The sequence below is a fragment of the Gossypium hirsutum genome, chromosome D01, assembly GCF_007990345.1.
Source record: "Gossypium hirsutum isolate 1008001.06 chromosome D01, Gossypium_hirsutum_v2.1, whole genome shotgun sequence".
NCBI lineage: Eukaryota > Viridiplantae > Streptophyta > Magnoliopsida > Malvales > Malvaceae > Gossypium > Gossypium hirsutum.
This window is the reverse complement of record NC_053437.1, coordinates 21,560,630-21,580,265: the sequence shown is the minus strand read 5'-3', so window position 1 is coordinate 21,580,265 and position 19,636 is coordinate 21,560,630. Positions and strand designations below refer to the sequence as shown.

At 33.9% G+C, this 19,636-nt stretch overlaps 1 protein-coding gene across 1 annotated transcript; it reads right to left on the bottom strand.

Moving 5' to 3' along the window:
• Positions 1-14,781: 14,781 nt before the first annotated feature.
• LOC121213924 (40S ribosomal protein S5) lies at positions 14,782-16,367 on the bottom strand. Its single transcript, XM_041087300.1, has 4 exons — positions 16,248-16,367; positions 15,439-15,710; positions 15,072-15,275; positions 14,782-14,950 (listed from the first exon to the last, which is right to left on the bottom strand). Exons 1-4 carry the CDS (start codon positions 16,350-16,352, stop codon positions 14,896-14,898), a joined length of 636 nt encoding a protein of 211 aa, XP_040943234.1. The 5' UTR covers positions 16,353-16,367; the 3' UTR covers positions 14,782-14,895.
• Positions 16,368-19,636: the final 3,269 nt, after the last annotated feature.

Genomic DNA, 19,636 nt, shown 5'->3' with positions numbered 1-19,636 from the left:
GCCCAATAAAAAATTTAAACAAATTTAAAGGCCTTATTACATAAACAAAACCCAACATATAAAATAAACTTAAATAAAAGCAAGTGTAGTACAGCTGCAGTTGTTTGGCCACCTCCGAGTCCCATGAAGCACCAAATCGCCTAAGCCTGAGGATTACTTGTACAGTTAAAAAAAACAGGTGAGTTTACGAAAACTCAGTGTATAATCCCTTAATCAACAGTATACAACATACAGTAACAGTCTGAGCTTGAGCCCTATTTAGTATCAGTACAGTGTGGGCCTTAGCCTGATACAGTAACAATGTGGTCCTTAGCCCAATACAATAACAGTGTAATAATATAACCCATCCCAATCCAACCAACACAACACTCCGTACCACCAACACACCATGTGGGGGATAAAATCGACCCACCCAGCCAACACACCAATATCGCACCAAAGCTGCCAGTAAAAGTATCGCAACGAAGCTGCCAGTAAAAGTATATGTGGCAAAGCCACCAGTACAGTATAATTCCCCCATATTAACATCCCAACCCCATGCAGTATGTTATGTCATAAATCATATGTGCATGTAGAGTATCATATCATAGAGCAAAACAGTCATACATACATAAGGCCATATAGACATTTTGACTCTTAGGGGTATAACAGTCATTTTACCCTATAGGGGTATTTTGGTCATTTTACCCTTTAGGGGTATTTCGATTATTTTACCCTTTAGGGTTATTTCAATCGTTTTAACCTTTGGGGGTATTTCGATCATTTTACCCTTTCGGGGTATTTCGATCATTTTATCTTTCGAGGGTATTTTAGTTATTTTACCTTTCGGGGGTATTTCAATCATTTTACCCTTCGGGGGTATTTTGGTTATTTTACCCTTCGAAGGTATTTCAGTCATTTTACCCTTAGAAGGTATTTCGATCATTTTACCTTTCGGGGGTATTTCAGTCATTTTACCATTCGGGGGTATTTTGGTCATTTTACCCTTTAAGGGTATTTTAGTTATTTTACCTTTTGGGGGTATTTCAATCATTTTAACCTTCGGGGGTATTTCGGTTATTTTACCCTTCGGGGTTATTTTAGTCATGTTACCCTTCGGGGTATGTTGGGCTTACCACTCGAGCAATCGCACGCCTGTGTGGTCTCAAATTTCGTATTTACGGCTTTGGTTTCTGCCGTTCTACAATTACAGTAGGGTGTCACACACCTATTTACGAGAAGAGCGGAAATCCCGACGTACGCCAACCTAGATCCAAACATGACCTAAAGTTAGTCCATTAATCGCTAGGGTAAAATGTTCTCTTATTAACACTTAATCCAAAAACACCATCCTTACCTTGGTAAACGTTGAGCACAAAGATTGCAACTATTTCGAACCACTTACAAACCACCACTCCTAGAAGGAAACCCTAAGACCACAGCGAGTAACACATTAAGGAATCAACAATAGGCAATAAAAGGATAAAAACAGATAGTATTCGATTTTAAGAAAAAGAAAAGAAGAGAACAAGTTTACTCAAGTGCGGAGTATAAACACTTACCGATAGCCAAAAACACTCACAGCAACAGAAGACTGATATTCAGCTAAACCGCAGACAATAAGGGGAGATAGCTTCTCGATCAAAACAAAAATAAAAAGAGGTAGAAATCAAAGACAGAAAGAGAAGGATATTCGGCCAAAGAAGAAGAAGAGAAGAGAAAAGAGATTCGACCAGTGGAGAAAGGAAGAGGGAAAGAGAGAGAATGGAGGATTCGACAACTAGAGGAGAGGGGAAGAGGAAAGAAAAGAGTAAAAAAAGAAAGCGAACAAACCCGAGAGATACTTCCCAAAAATTGGCAAAATTCAGCTCAAAAAGCTAACAGGTGGAACACGGGACTGACCCAAAACTGAAGCAGACAGAGAGGAAAACTCAAAAACCCTCAAAACCGAATATCTTTAGAATCTAAAGACCAAATTTGACAGATGCTACCCAAAAAGATCTTCTAAAAGTCAAAAAATGACAACTTTTTCCCTCCCAGCCAAATTCTCAAGGCTTGAATTACCCCAAACGACATTCACTCCCCCTAATCAAATTCCTTGATTTTATCAACTTCTCTCCTCATATCCCTCCTTGATTTACTCCACAAATTCCTCCTCAACTCCCCCAACAACTCCATTCAAAATCCATTCAAACTCCCCTTAGCTGTGTTTCAGTCCAACTCTACCACCTGCACAGCTCAAGCAGTAAAATAAATACTCCAATGCCCAACCCAGGACTTGTACCTCAGACCTCACAGTTACACAACACGCCGCATTGCCACCAAACCACAAGCTCTTTTGGTGTCACAAAGTAAACACTAATATTTATAGGGCCTAAATACCAAAGTCCAGATTCATTTAAAAGAAAAACTAAAAATTCTACAAAAGCCAAGACTTGAACCCGGGCTTCTCAAACACCCCCATACACACCTAAATCACTTAACCAATGAAGCAAATAAGTAATTTGTGTCAAATCATGCAAAAATTAAAGACTTAGATTTTTGGGGCGTTACAGGGAATCCCCAAGTCCGAGGACAGATTCAAAAACGGCTTTCATGTCAGGTTTATAATAGAAAAAGGAATGCATGTCTTCGAACCCCACCAACTTGCTTTCTAAAGCGCAAAAAAAATAGACTTCCCCTCAAACCATTGGGATCGAGAAAAAGAAATATGCAATTCGTTCTCTTGGGCTTATTGATCTGCACCTTTGAGCAAGAGGTTGATGTCTTTTGCTAGACATTCATAAAATACAAAAAGGGCTTACCTGGCTAGGTTTATTAAATAAAATCATTATTTATCAGAACACCCAACCTCCCTGTTTCATGGCAAGGGTTTAATAAGCTAAATCTTCTTTTAATCCCTTGGAAGAGAGATTGAGATAAAGAACATCAACAGAGGAATGTAAATTAGAAAGTTCTACTATTTCCAAAGAAATCGAGGTTGAGCTAAATATCAGTAAGGAGATTCTATTCTTCCAGCACCTTTAGGGGATCAAAAAGAGCTTCAGTATCAGGGATTTTAGATTCTGAGTCCGTAAATTGGTCTGCTTTCTATTTCTGACTAGCTTTCTCTCCCAGGTGGATTGGAAATGCTCTTTATCTTCATTCCCATTCGGGATTGAAGGAGATTGATTCTCACAGGACTGAGCTACAATTCAAAGCATCGGCATCAGGAATGTCAGATTTAGAGAACTTGGATTTCGAATCTGATGGGGCAAAAGGCTTTCGTTATCTCTACCTAGGGAATTGCCTATATATACATATAAAAGAAAATAAGGGCATACGAGGAGCATTCTCCCTTAGGAGGTTGGGATTAGACAGCAAGAACGGAAGGAACAAGAATCACTGAAGGAAGAACATCAACTTAGAACTTTCTGCAAAAAATATGGAAATGAAACTTTTCAAAAAAAATAAGAAGAGAATCGACTGATTCAAATAAGAGAGAGAAAGACTAGTAAAGAAATTTCACCCTCGTGGGTCTCATACTAATTTCTCATTAAACAGATTTCCATCGCTTGTGGCTACGTGATCAATGCCAATGGTCTATATACTATAGCCCTCGACAACGCTCTGCTATTGACAGAACAGAGCTTAGCATAGCACTAAAGGGAAAGTCACTCAGCTCAGGCCAACCTCTAGGACTGCTAACCCAATATCAATGAGAAGGGAAGCTCCTAATTCTTCTAGCCTTTTTGCTTTGACCTTGCTGGCCTCTCATGTGCCGAAGTACGAGAGAGGTTAGGCAAGCCGGTAGCTCATATCTCTGGATAAGGTACGAAGTCACTCCATTGAAAGGAAAGGAGCAGAGTCAGATTCATGTCATGCCTACTTTTAGCTAGTAGTTTCACTCTTGCTTTTGTACTAAATTTTTTAGAGATTAGGATAGAGTGTACTGTAGCTTGCGAGAAGTGGAGTTTACGTTGCTTCCTAGTTCTTAAGCTAGGGAGGAATGATTGCAATAGACCTTATTCATAGAGCCCTTCCTTGCTTCTAGTGAAAGGACCCCTAATTCCTATATGGACATGGGCACGTCTATTATCGCAACATCGATTCTAGTCACGAGAAAAGGCAAAATTAGACAAGCAGTCCCTGTGGACTCGACCCTACTACTATATATTTCAATTTACTGTTATTTTGTCATAGGAATTTATATTTGGTGGTTTTTACGCCCATCAAATTTTGACGCCGTTGCCAGGGATTGGTGTAATTTCTAATTTTTCTTTGTTTTCTTTATGACCAAGTCAGAATCGGGGACTCTTGCATTTGAATTGAAAATAGAAAAGTTGGCTCGAAGACTTCGAAAAAAAGCTATTCAGCATGGTAAACAACCACAACCTGATTTTTAATAAGGATCTTACATCGAAGATATTTACTCATCTGAAGATTCAAATGACATGGCATATCAAACTATACGCTAACTTCCAGCTGCACCAGATGAACAACAACCACTATGCATAACTTATCCAGCAGGTGAAACACCATTCGAGTTAAAGTCGGGATTAATACATTTATTACCTACTTTCCATGGTTTGAAAAACGAGAACCCCTATACTTATCTGAAAGAGTTCCACATGGTTTCTCTAAGCATGAATCTAGAAGGAGTAACTGAGGATCAAATAATACTACAAGCTTTTCCTTTTTCATTAGCTGACTCTACTAGAGAATGTTTATTTTATTTACCTCCGGGATTTGTTAATACTTGGACTGATATGTCTCGATTGTTTCTTGACAGGTTTTTCCCAGTAGCTCGAGTAGCCAAATTAATGAGGAGTATAGTCAGGATACAACAAAAAGAAGTAGAATCACTCTATGAATATTGAGAGCGATAGAAGAAGTTGTGTGCAAGTTGCCCACAACATGGTCTGTCTGAACAGTCGCTCCTACAGTATTTCTACGAGGGGTTACTCCCAATGGAAATAAAGATGATTGATGCCGCTAGTGGAGGGGCTCTTGTGAACATGACTCCCCAAAAAGCTAGGGAATTAATTTTGACTATGGCTGCAAATTCTCAATAGTATCGACCACCTATAGAACCTATGAGAAGGGTTCATGAGCTAAGTACTCCTTTCATAGTAAATAAGATTGATAAACTTACTAATGTGGTTAAAAATATGCTTGCAGGAAAAATGAACCAAGCTCGATTGTGTAGGATTTGCATTAAGCCTGATCATCCAATAGACTCATGCCTGATTTTATTTAAGGACATAATTGCACAAGTAGACACCGTTGGGAACTTCCTAGAGCAACCTCAAAGGTGTTATAATCCATATTCAAGCACGTACAATGTAGGATAGAAGGATCACCCAAACCTGAGCTATGGGTCAAACCCTTAATACAATCGACCATATCAACCAAGACCACCTCTGCCTCAGCAGTATCAAACTCCAAAGTCATCTTTTGAAGCCATAGTAGAGAGGTTAGCCGTTAGCATCGAAAAGTTCCAACAAAAGACTGAAGCATATTTCCAAGAACTAGATTAGCAAATAAGTAAGCTAGCACTTACGGTTAGTCGTTTGGAGAACCAAGGAAAATTGCCATATCAAATCGAGCCAAACCCACGTCAAAATGCAAGTGCTGTGACCGTAAAAGATGAAACAGAGTTAGAACTAGTGCCTGGCATGAGTCGTGAACACAACGTTGAACAGGAAGCCGGACTAGTAGCTTCCACTGAGCCGACACCTCATAAACCATTTGTTGTACCTTCCCCATACCCTAAAAGGCTCACCCAAGTTAAAAAGGAATGAGAGGAAAAAGAAATCATTGAGACATTCCAGAATGTAGAAATTAAATAGGTTCCATGTTATGCAAAATTTTTGAAAGAACTGTGCACCGGAAAAAAGAAACTCCAAGGAAACGAATGGGTGAATGTGGGAGAAAATGTTTCTGTAGTGCTACAAAGGAAAATCCCACAAAAGTGTAAGAACCAAGGTATGTTTTCTATATCCTGTAAAATAGGTAATATTAGCATAAAGAAAGTCATGTGTGATTTAGGATAATTTATTAATGTAATACCTTTATCTATTTTTAAGATGCTAAACATGGGTCCTTTGAAAGAAATAGGGGTGATTATTCCATTCGCAAATAGGTCATGCATATATCTAGAAGGGGTGCTGGAAGATGTCCTCGTAAAGGTAAATGAACTAATTTTTCCTGCAGACTTCTACATCATCAATATAGAGGACGACCACTCAAAAAATACTTCTGATACACTACTTGGAAGACCATTCCTAAGTACCATGCGTACAAAGATTGATTTTCATAGAAGAACCCATACTATGGAATTCGACAGTGAGGTGGTAAAATTTAATGTTTATGAGGCGATGGCCCAACCCAGTACTCGAATAGTTCTAGTGTTGATATTATTGAACCACTAACGAAATTTCATTTTAAGTATGATGAAGAGGATGAGTTATAAACTGTGATTTGTAGGAATTTAGACCTCAATATGATGGATAAACTAGAGAAATTAATGACATTCAAAGAGCCAAATTGTGACACTGTCGTTTTCATGGAGGCACTACAGTTTCTTAAAAGTCAAGGTAAAGAATTTGAATTACCTCCTTTTCAAACTAAACTTTTACCTTCCATTTCTTAGGTCTCGAAATTTGAACTCAAACCATTACCGGAACATTTAAAGATTCAGGTAGATGAAAAGGAAAACTCAAGTGGAGAAGCTCAAATACGTTTCAATCCACCGATGATGAAGAAATCTAGAAAATGCTTCAAGGTCAAAGGGAAAAGGTTGAAATCTTTCTATAAGAACTTTCAAGTGCACGTAATGGAAGAATTAATTTTCGACGAACCAAACGAATAATACTTAGGTTGTCGAGCTAACGGCGTTAAACAAAAGCGCTTTATGGGAGGCAACCAACATTTATTTTATTTATTTAATTTAATTTTGAATTTTAGTTTAGTTTAAGAATTAAATAAAATAATATTTTAATTCATTTGATCGTTCTGTTTTCCAGGAGTAACCACCTTCAATTGTAGACGAACGGCTTCATCGCATTGAAGCTCGCCTCGAAATAATGGAAGCCAACACCTCACCGTTCTACAAAGCGATCACTTCCATCGTCCTCTGACCCATTAAATATAAACGGGGAGTACACTTTGTCCACTCATATTATTCTTTTTACAAATTAGAGGCAATGTGGGCTAAGTAAAGGGAATTTTGGATCATGCCATACTTCAGTTTTCCATGTGTTTTGCTAAGAATAATTTTTTTTAAATTCATTTCAGAAATAAGCCTCTAATTCTTATGTTTAGTTTACTTAAATAAGTGGGTGAATCATGAATAACTATTTCTTGCTTGATTAATGAATATTTTGTAGAGTTAAAAATGTTATGCCCTAGTTGATATTTCATGACAATTGTTGGTTTCGTTGAACTTGCCTAATGAAAGTACTCATTGAAATAAATAATTAAATAAATATATAAATAAATAGCTTGGTTAAGAGTGAAAATTTAGAAATGTGACCAAGTTGAGTAACCGAGACAAGGTGTTTGGGTTGTCATCTTGTTTCGCGTCAAAAGGTATGGTGACGAGCCGAAGCTTGTAACACTCTGCTAATCGAGCTACCTTGAGAAATAAATCGATTAGGGACATGTGAAACTGAGTAACCGGGATGAGGTGCTCGGGTTATCATCTCATTTCACGTCAAAAGGTTTGATTATGTCTCGAATTCATTAAAAATAAGTGTCGGGTTGAGTAACTGGGGTGAAGTGCATAGGTTGTCATCTCACTTCACGTTAAAAGACTTGACTACGTTTAAAAAAAAAAAAATACAAATAAAAGTATATATTATGTATGATCGTTTCACATGTTTGATTGAGCCTAAATTTAGTGAAATAGTTGATTTTGACATACTGTTTGAGATTTTATAAAATGCTTATTGATTGAGTTTAGCAATTGTTTATTTTTGATTCACCTAATTGTTTGATGTATGCTTGACTAGGAAAGGGGGTTTTAAATTTGAAAAGGATTGACAAATTATTTTTAGTGGATATCATGCTTAAGGACAAGCATCGGCTAAGTAGGGGGAATTTGATAGCAAGATAAATTCGTATTTTTAATGTATTTATTTTTGGCTAATTATCGGATAAAATTTTATTAAATTTAGATTTTTCTTATCAGGAATGAAGTTGGTGTGCTGAATTCAAACTCTTACAAAAAGGGGTTAAATTGGAACAAAAAGAAAATATGAGGGCTTGATTGAAAGATTGAAGATACAAAGATGACTGGGTAAAAATTGAAGGGTTGAATATTATTTTCAAAAGTAGATGGATAAAGATTGAAGGATTTTTGACATTATTACAACTCTGTAATTAGTTTAAATTTAATCTCTAGTTTAAATTTGATTTTTAAATTATTTAGTGATAATATTTAATGATAATATTTAGGATTATTTTGTGATAATATTTAGGAAGAATCTAGCTAAATTTTAGCACTAGAAGTGTGTCTAAATACCTAGTGGCTACAGCCAATTAAAGACACACTTTTGCCTTTGACATTCAATAAAAATTCTTATTTTTCTTTCCCTTCTTGTGTCACTTTTCTATACTGCTGTTTCATTCTTTTTTTTTTTCAACTTTCAACTTTTTGGTTTAATTACCTTCCAATGCCCTTTCCCTTTCCATCTTCCTCAATTCCGCAAAACCACTTTAAAAGTATGATTTTTTTCATGATTAACTAAATCTTTTTTAGCCTTAGCTCGGTTACCACTTCGACAAAGTAATCGCGAGAAATGAACCCACAGTAAACACTTTGCAATTTGGTATTCGATATCTCTCCAGTATATGGGATAGTACAAATTCGTCCCTCACTGTTGATTCGATTTCAATTAAAAAAGCGTGCGTTGGGTTGGAATCGTTTGGTGTACAGTTGGGAAGTTGAGTCGACGGTGCTGCATTCAAAATCCCACGAACAAATTGGCGTGTTCAATTGGAAAAACCTAGTTGGATTTCGTCAAGGGAGACAATGATCGGATTTAAACGACCCACACAGTTGAGACCATTAATTCGAGTTGGCCTTCTCAGATCACAAGGCAATTGAAGTCTTAAATTATGGGTACGTGCCATGTGGTTGGAAATTTGACAAGGGGTCGATTTGCAAATGATACCGGGATCGACTACGAGAGGAAGAGTTTGCTATTTGAGGGATCATCGATTGCTATAACTAGCTTATCGATTGGAAAGGAAAATCTATTTCGAGGATCAATTCAAGATTGGAGTACACCGAGGCTAAGGCTAAGCTTAAAAATATTTTATTTACTAATTTATTTTATTTTCTTAAATTTATTTTTACATTTTGAATCTGTTTTTATTTTATTTTGTTTTTTGTATTTCCTTATTTTATTATCTTAATCAATTTAAAACCCCCATTTTTATATTTCAGCATTACAACACACTAGTCGTGGGCACGTCTATTACCATGATAGTAATTCTGGTCACGAGAAAAGGTGAAATTGGACAACCAGTCCCTGTGGATTCGACCCTACTATCTATATTTCAATTTAATGTTATTTTGTCCTAGGAATTTATATTTGGTGTGTTCGACGCCCATCAACCCGTATTTTAGTGGTGTCAGAAACAATAATTTCGGGATCACAATTCTGACAAGTAGGTCTATAAATATTATTAATATTTACAAGTAAACTATTATGATATAATGAATTTTGATTTGATAATGTTATTTAATTGGATAATTAGTTAAGTACAAGTGGTTTTGGAAAATGAGGTATTGAGACCTTGTTTTCATTAATCGAGCTCATAAATATTATTATTGAATATTTACGGAGCTATTAGGTAAGTAGATTGTTGTTTGGTCTAGAATTTTTGGTGGTTTGATAGTTAATTAAGGAAAAAGACTAAATTGTAAAAATTGTAAAAATTAATTGCTATTAAATTTTATTAGCTAAAAGGTTTAATCATTAAATGTGTAAGGACTTATGTTATAATTAGGCCCTAATAACCTTAGTGGGATTATTTGTGCATGGTTATTAATAAATTATATATTAAACTTAATGAACTAAGTTAAAATAATAAAAAGGTTAAAATAAATAAAAATAAAAACAAAGTGATATTCTTCATCACTTTCATCTTTGCACCAAAGCATTAAAAAGAAAGGTTTGGTAGCCATGTTTGAATGCTTCAAAGTTTCGACCCTCTTGCATGGTAAGTAAATCAATCTTATGTCTTATAATTTTTATGTTTTTGAGATTGTTGCAACTAGATCCAGCTATCCCATATGTCCATTTTCAAAATTGTTAAAGATTTTAAAGCTTGTTATTGATGAATTTTATATGCTTTTGATAGAAAATGGTAGATTTGGAAGCTATGAAATGTTTAAAAATTATTTGATAAAGTAAATTTTGTTAATTTTGCATTTAGGGACTAGATTGTGAATATGTCAAAAGTGACATTAAATTTATGTAAATTCTAATTTTTGAGGGTTGTAGAAGGATATAATTGAAATTGGAATGAAAAAAAATGAAGCTCAATTGTGAAAGTTATACTTGTCTCTATTTTAAGGACTAAATTGAATAAAATATAAAAGTTTAGGCAAATTATGTAAAATGAAATTAAAAGATTATAAGCACGGATTTGAGTGTTATTATGAGATTGGTATTGATATTTTGAATCTTAACAATTATATAGGTCAAGTTGTTGACTTAGGCGAAAAAGGAAAGACTATTGAATAGTCATTGGTATTTAAAGCATTACCGTTTTATCAGGTAAGTTCATACGGCATGAATATGTTTAATTTTCTATTGAGTTTTATCTGTATGTTCACTAATGTTTAATTAGTAACTTGAATTGGCTGTGAATTAGTATCTAAACTGAGAACTAAATCAAATTGAAATGGATTGTTGTGAAAAGGTAGAATGTGAAGTTAAATCCCGATGAAATATGAGTTTTGCCCAGGTTTTAAGCTCCTACATATGTTGTGGACTCGAGAATACATGAATAAGTTCCGAGCTCCTACTATGTTATGAACTTAAGAATACAAGAATAGGTTCCGAGCTCTTGTATATGTTGCGGACACCAGAATACAGGTTTGGGTTCTAAGCTTCTGCATATGTTGCAGACTCGAGCATACATGAATATTAAGCCCAAACCAAAATATTTATTGTGTAGGTTCAACCCTAATGGGTAACCATGCATTATTACTTTAACATGTATACAGAGTTCTTTTACAAAGATTCATCGAGTAGGAATAAAAGATGTAAATATAAAAATTTGAAAGTGGTGTTAGCAAAAAGGATGAACATGATATGAATGATTATGATAAGAAGATATGATGCAATTTGATTGATGGAAGTAAGCACAGTGATAAATTGGAAAAATGGATTCATGATGTATATTGAGTTGAAGTTGGTATTTTACCATTTGAAATTATATACGTGGTTTGGCTTAAACCTCATTTGGTTGATATTGTTTTGAATGTCATGATAAGTGAACTTGTTTCATATTGATTCATGTAACTATTAAATTATCAAGGTAAGTTATTTGTTTATATTGTAGGAGCAATTGCATGATCATTTTTAATCAATCGAGTAGTGCATATAAAAACTTGAGATGGTGATTACTTTATTGCATCTTTACTTTTAATTGCTTGTTGAGAGGTCTTGTTGTAGCTGAATGGTAGGTTTAAGGGAGAAGGATAGCAGAGGATGGAGGTTTGCCGAGGCATTATGAGAGGTTGTCATGGCAATGCCGGTAAAAAAAAGATAAACACCCAGTCAGCAATGAGAGCACTCAGCATTTGGTCCCCCACATGCAGGTGTAATGGAGAATATTCACCTCAAAATTAGGAAAAAAGCAATCATTGGCTGACGACTTTACCCTAGATGACAACCCAAGTATTAAAGGCAATAAAAAAGGGAGAGACAAAAAATAACAGTTTTTTTGAGGTTGGACAGAGGTCTCATGGCGGCTAGAAGGGCAAGTTGAGATGATTGTGAACTTTGGTGAAGACGAGAAACAAGATGCTGAGTTGGGGGATTGGAGTTTTGAAACCCAAATTTCTTCCTCTACATTTTGTTTAAATTCTTCTGTTTTGAACTGATATTTTGGGATATTGATGATATGAGAAAAACTTAAATTCGTGTAGTCCAACCATGAGCTAACTTAATACGGCTGGGGTTTTGCTTTGTATGATGTTTTAACTTCGATTAATGTTTAAGGATTAATATGGTTCATATTACTGCTTTGCCCAATGGTTGTTTTTGTTTAAATGCTTAAGAGAGTGTTGATAGGATTAGGTTACTTCGACTGAAGTTGGGTAATATAAATGAGTGTTGAGTGAAATACTCGTGTAAAATCTAGACATAGAGCCTTACATTATACGATTTAGAGGGTTGAGCTTTAGTAGTACTTACTAATCTCGAGCCTATAGACATATAGTGCCTTAAGGGTAAGTAACCCTAAGTCTTGCTTTCGATAGAGCTAAACCACATTAGTAACCAATTGAATAGTAAGTTCGCCATACTTTTGCCATAGGATTGTTCATGGGTTAAAACAGATCCCTTAGTAATCCCAACCTTCATGACCAATAATCTAACCTTGCTAAAGTCCTTAGTACTCTTATTTGATTTGTTGAAATGGTAATCTTTGCTAGTATACTTCATTACTCTCACTTCTAATGTGTTAATCCCATTTTAATTTCATTAAACATCATTTGATACATTTATCTTTTCTGTTCAATTGTGATAACTTAGACAAATAGCACTTATCCAATCCTCATGGGAACCATACTCACGCATCACTTTACTACTTGATTCGACGTGTACACTTGCATAATTCGCACATCATATTTACATGCGACAATGACTTTATCTGTAAAGTAGATAAGAAATTCAGTTTTATTAGTTCTAATAATTTTTGGACTTCTGAGAGGCCATTGGGAAACACTTTGAGCTAATTCTAAAGTTTTGGGCTCAATCGAATAAAAATACAAGTTAAGGGCAAAATTATAAATTTTCTCCTAAGGGTATTTTGGTCATACAAGACCAATATATGATAAAATATTAAAATCTATGATGATGTGAGTGATAAGTCTATTTTTGGAACAATTGATCATGAAATGAGCCTTAAATTGCAATTTTATCACATTCCTTTTTACTAGCCTTTGACTATTTTACAAAGCTTTAAATAGATTAAAACAAAAAAGGGGAAAATGACTCCCTATACCAGCTTCTTTCAATCAGCCATTGAAGAGAAACAAGAAGAAAGCTTCTTCTTGAATCCTTTTCATTTGCTACTCATTTTCTTTGCTATATTCCACCACTTTTCTTTGTTTTCTTGCAAAATCACCCTTTAGAAACCATAGTAGAACAGAAAAGCCTCATCATTCACAAACTTAGGGCACGTTTGGTTCGCTGTATTGGATTAGAAGTGTATTGGATTAGAGGTGTAATGGAATAGATGTGTAATGGAATAGAGGTGTAATAGCAAATCAACTGTTTGGTTGAATGTAATGGAATAGAGGCGTAATAGTAATCTTGTGTTTGGTTGAATGGAATAGAGGTGTAATAGCATAATGGAAAAAATTAAAATGACCAGAATACCCTTAGCATAAATTTGTTTTGGTAAATGATTATTGTTATTGTTATTTAAATTTTAATAAGATTATTATTATCAATAATAAATAATTTAATCATATTTAAACATAATTATTATTAAATATATTTTAATTAAAATATATAATTTAATAAAATTCTTAATAATTAGCAGAAATTTGTTTTGGTAAATTATTATTGTTATTGTTATTTAAATTTTAATAAGATTATTAATATCAATAATAAATAATTTAATCATATTTAAACATAATTATTATTAAATATATTATAATTAAAATATATAATTTAATAAAATTCTTAATAATTAATATTCTCATATGAATTTACTCAAATCATAATATATAATACTGTAAAATATAAATTAACATAATTATTATTAAATATATTATAATTAAAATATATAATTTAATAAAATTCTTAATAATTAATATTCTTATATGAATTTACTCAAATCATAATATATGATACTATAAAAGAAAATTTGAAATAATTAATATTAAATATATTTTAATTAAAATATATGATTTAATAAAATTTAAAATAATTATAACTAATAAATTATATTTTATGAATTTGTATAATTTAAAATAATAATTTGAAAAATGTTTGTTCTCGATGAACTTCCAACTGTAACAAGCCAAACAACATAAGCAGTATTAGAACGGGGATTATTAAATCGACTTTTGTAGTATAAAGTTCCAAAAAAAAATTTCTTTATCTGTAGATAGAGAGAATCATGTTCATAAAACATATAAAATTTGACATTGATAAACTGCAGTCTCTTCCATTGTTAATGCAGGTTGAAAGGCTTGATTTCAATAGTGTTACGGCCTTTGTATTTAACTTCAAACAGAAGTTTGTATAATTGCTCCAATTAATATTTTTTTCTTTGCTTCTATTGGCTGGGTTAGAAATTCATAACAATATTTTTGAAAGACTTGTATAATTTCATCTGCTCAATAATTGGAAAAACTCAATTTGATTTCTTCCTTTAATTATCTCTTTTTTAAGTACTAATTATCAGCAACAGGCAGGGCGATTTAATGTGGTCAAAACAACCACATCAAGCACTCTCATCTCTTTGTTTGCAGCAAAGATAAACTCAACAGCTTCAAACCATGGCAAAATAAGTACAGCATATATAACCAAAACAGGATATGCTCTCTTCAATAACATCTCAACTTAAATAACGGAACATTCATATTATGTTTGGAACACAAAATAGGTAACTTATAAAGTACTGAATAAAAAATAGAAGTGTCCACTGCCATGGTTTTTGCAAAGTCCTACCAATTCCTCAACGATTGGCCTTGGCAACTCTCTCGATTTCTTCCTTCTTCTTGATGGCATAGCTGCACAAACAACGTGAGAATGATGAAGCAAGCTGTGGTAAATAAATGGGATTGCAAGGACAGTTCCTAGTTTCAAAGCAAAATAAGGTTCAAACACGGGAGTTCAAAGGCTGTTATTTACCTGTTAGATGATCCCTTTGCTGCGTTAATAAGCTCATCAACCAAACATTCAGCGATAGTTTTAATGTTTCTGAATGCAGACTCACAAGCACTAGTGGTGAGGAGATAGATGACCTGATTCACTCGACGAAGAGGAGAAATATCAACAGCCTGACGCCTCACAACACCAACAGAACCAATACGAGTAGCATCTTCACGAGGTCCACTGTTATATCAATCAAAAATCAACAAGGATTATCAAAGATTGATCCAACAAAGATAACCCAGAATTGGAAGATGTTTTAATTAACATCATCTGCTACTTTAAAGATTAAAGTCAGCTAGTGATACATTTGAAAAAGGAAATTCTTAAAGGTCAGATAGGCCACCTGTTGATAATGGCATCAACAATGACTTGAATTGGGTTCTGATCAGTCAGGAGATAAATAATTTCCATAGCATGCTTCACAATCCTGACTGCCATAAGTTTCTTTCCATTGTTTCGGCCATGCATCATCAATGAGTTTGTAAGCCTCTCAACAATGGGGCACTGAACCTTTCTAAAACGCTTAACTGAGTACCTCCCAGTAGTGTGTGACACATAGGTTGCATGTTTGGAAGGTTGAACACCAATGTAGTCACTCAAAGAGATATCAGAAACCTAAAATAGATAAATCATTCACATCAAGGACCAGGGCTAACAATTGTAGTTATCAAAGGGAACAGCAAGTTGAGGAACCTAATTCTTTCGAATCTTCAGGAGTCTTTAAGCATTCGAAAGACAATCTAATACGATTATCTTATCCAAATAATCTAACCTAAAATTAACCAATTTCTTACAAACATGAAGACAAACATTTAGGATTAACATAAATTGTCAATCTGAATATCAGTAACATCAAAGACAACAAGTAAAATCTTCAAATCAGAGAACAACAATATAGATGTTCAGTCACAACAAGATGATCTAACAAATAATATCAAGTTAAAAACAACATGAACGATTCTCTACGAAAACAGAATCCCTGTATACAATTAATTAGTCCTAGTAGATCCACTCGACTTGAAAAGACCAAAAAAATAGAGAACATGCTAAAACGGAACATTTCATATAAAATCTAGAAAAAACAAAGCCAAGAGAATGAAAAAAGAAATGTATGCATAGAGAGGCAAAAGGGGGAAAAAGAAAAAGAAATACTTGAACTTCCTCGAAGCTCCAGCGATTGAAGAGCTTGACGTCAGGGTGAGACTTGGTTGGGTCTTGCAGTGACGCGTTGGCAGGGGCTGCAATGGCTGTCACCATACCTATGATAGATGCCGCAAAGAGAGAGAACCGAAGTGCGGAATGAGGAAATTAGAAGACAAAGGCCTTTCTCTTATACAGTTGCAGTAACCTGGAGACCTAGAAGCAGATGAAGCTAGAAGAACAGAAGAGAAACAAAGGGGATCGGGGGAGGGTAAAACAGGGAGGTTTGCTGAAGCGGTAGCTAATCTGGACAAAAGAGGGGGTATAGAAATCGGTGGTTTTCACCGATTAGGAAGGTAATGGATTACACACGTATTAGTAATACATCAAACCAAACAACGGAATATAGCCGGATTAGGTGGGGCCCACCGATTAGGGGTGTATTGGCTATGCCAATACACTAAACCAAACATAGTGTTAGGGTTTTGAGCTTTTAATAAAAGAAAAATGGGTTAAGTGAAAAAGTAAAGATTAAACTAGGTTTTCATGATTTTATATCATTTTGACCATCATTTCATATTAATGAGCATTATTATAATAGTTGAGCCATTTAAATGGCTATTTAATGTTGAAGTTATGAGTTTTCATGATATGTTTGTTTATTTGGTGATAAAAATTTAATAGAGAAAGAGGCTCTCAACAAAGGCAAGGAAAAGATTGCAGATTCAAAATAGAAAGTGGGGGGAGCTTTACATCTTATTTTATTTTATTTTATTTTTGGTAAGTTCTTATGGAACTTACCATAGTTATTTTTTTACAGGTATTGTTTAGATTAATATATGTTATTTAATTCATTAAAAATATCAATTAAGAAGTATGTGACATTTTTGTTTAGGGTGAGTTAGGAGAAAGTTACTTGAATGGTTATTGGTTGATGGAAAGTAGATGCGTATGTATGGAAATGTGGTTTTGTATGTGATTGGTAGTGATATAGGAAATTTGTGTAACATTAATGTTATGCCAAGAGTGGTTGAAATTTAAAGGTGTTCTTTTTAGAATTAATGGTATGAGATTTAATGACATGAACAACCTCATAATATGATATGGGACTTTTTAGACTCTTGGAAATGTTACATTAATATGTTGATTGAGTAATGCCCTTGTGAACTTGGTAGAAGGTTTAGGACACGGCTGGTATGTTAATATGGGTTATTAGCAAGCTTGGGGGTTATGTGGAGACTTGGAGATTGATATTCTTACCTTGGCTTGACATTCGATGTGGGTCAAACAAATGCTCTCGTTGAGAACCTTGGTAGTGTGGGTTGGAATGCACATTTTTACAATGATTTATACTTGGTTGTGTGGGATGGAATTTCCAAGTGTTCAAGTCCCATTTTACTAGGTTACGAAAGACCTAATAAAATGAAAAAAATTCAAGAATGTCTAGTAAGATACAAAAATTGCACATTTTTAAGTATGAATGATAAAAATTAATTACTGAGGCTTATGAAATGAAATAAATTAAAGTATGCTTGTTACTCTTGTTTATAAGATGATTGAAGTTGACCATCTTATTTATGAAATGTGCTTATATGATGTTACTTCTCATTTTTATTTTAGAAACTACCTCAATGGTTTTTATTTTATATCATGTTTATCTTTGTCCAATGGGTAACTATTAACTTAGCAACTCATACTAGGAGAAACGACAAGTATGACAATTTCCATTTGGACTTACTAAGCAATTATGCCTACGCGCTATTGTTTGTGTGCATAGATTGTTGATTCATGAAGCCAAGCAAAATTTGGGACATCACAGTATCATTAAGATCTTCAAGAGTATGAAAATTTCATATTTTTAATTACAGCATGTACTAGGGTGTCTACATTTAAAATATGTTAATTTAATAGTACTTTGTTTTTGTGTTGGAATGTTATTTAAATGTGAGCTTGGTAGCTCTACTTGGTATTGTGAAGCTTCCTAGGTCCTTCAACTTTGGAGGCAATTTATTTTTCAACATAGCAATGAGAAGCAACGGAAATGTGCAAGTGTACACAATCGTAACAAGTAATAAAGTGAGAAGTAAATGTCGAGTTATCGTACCCACAAGGATTGTGTAAGAAAATATTTACGAAATGCAATTAAAACACTTTGGTGAAGGAAAATCTTTTGTTTAAAAGGAAACAAGTTTAATAAAACTAGATTTTAACTAATAAAATTAACTAAGAAGATTAAAAGGTAAAAATTCCAAAGCACGATTTCTGAAAAATAAGTTTAATTAATATAACATAATTGTGTTAGATCAATTATATTTATTAACTTAATATTACTAAAACAATGTTCATGTTGTTACGAATAAATTCATGACAACTTGGTAATTTGTTAACTACACCACATACAGACTTGCTAAATTAACTAATATCTTGAACACATTACTATGCCAATTCAAACAATTAATCAATTTTAATATGCAAGTAAAAGATTAAGTGAAGTAACAATATATTCCTACATTAATATAATTTAATCGCGATAATCTTACAAGTTATGAAATGCTAATGTACCGTTTAATACTGTAGCTAATTTAACCCTCAGCTACCTTAGAAGATTAAACATGTGCTATTAAGTATTGTGACAATTAGTTACAATTTGAATACAATTAATAATTAATTCATTTGTTACCTTACAATTATAATGCAAGTATAACATAACCATGATTTTGCTTAATCAAACAATTTACCAAGACCTATAACATCACAAACTTGATTTTAATAACTTAAGTAGATGAAATGCAATCAACCTAACACGAATTAATTTAAGCCATGTTAATTAAATTTAGAATAGAAACATAAAAATTATTCATAGACATGATCATAACAAGAACAAGAAAATTTAAAGGAAAAGAAACTAGAAGCAAATCCAGTTTTTCTCTGAAGCCAGACTAGTAGGCTCCTCTCCTTCTCCGCTCTTTCTGTTGATCCAAAGCTTCTATAAGCAATTGAATGCTGCTATCCAAGGTGGTTGAAGGCTCTTTTAGAAGAGGGAAATCGACAAAGGAAAGTAGAAGGGGAAAGTGGGAAATAAAGGGAGGTTTTGGAAGGGAGAAAGTGAGTAAAAGAGAGAAAGAAGTGCGGAATGAGAGGTGTGTTGAATGAATAGGTGAAAGGGGGTACTTATAGGTGGGAGTGTCTGCTAAAAGGAGAAAATAATTAGCAGCCACACACTCCCATTGGCTGGCCACACATGTAGCGAAATTTAAATGTTTCAAACTTTGCTAAATTTAGCTTGGGGCAAATCTTTAAAGGCACAAAAAGTGGAGGGGTTTGAATAGGATTTTAAGGAAACTTGAGGGCTATTTTGAAATTAATTTAATGATCTAAATAATCTTATTGGGCTAGCTTAT

Coding starts and splice junctions, on each gene's coding strand:
- LOC121213924 (XM_041087300.1), bottom strand. CDS start 16,352: ATGGTGACAGCCATTGCAGCCCCTGCCAACGCGTCACTGCAAGACCCA. Junction 15,711..16,247: donor GGAGCTTCGAGGAAGTTCAA/GTATTTCTTTTT, acceptor TATCTATTTTAG/GTTTCTGATATCTCTTTGAG. Junction 15,276..15,438: donor GTTGATGCCATTATCAACAG/GTGGCCTATCTG, acceptor TTGATATAACAG/TGGACCTCGTGAAGATGCTA.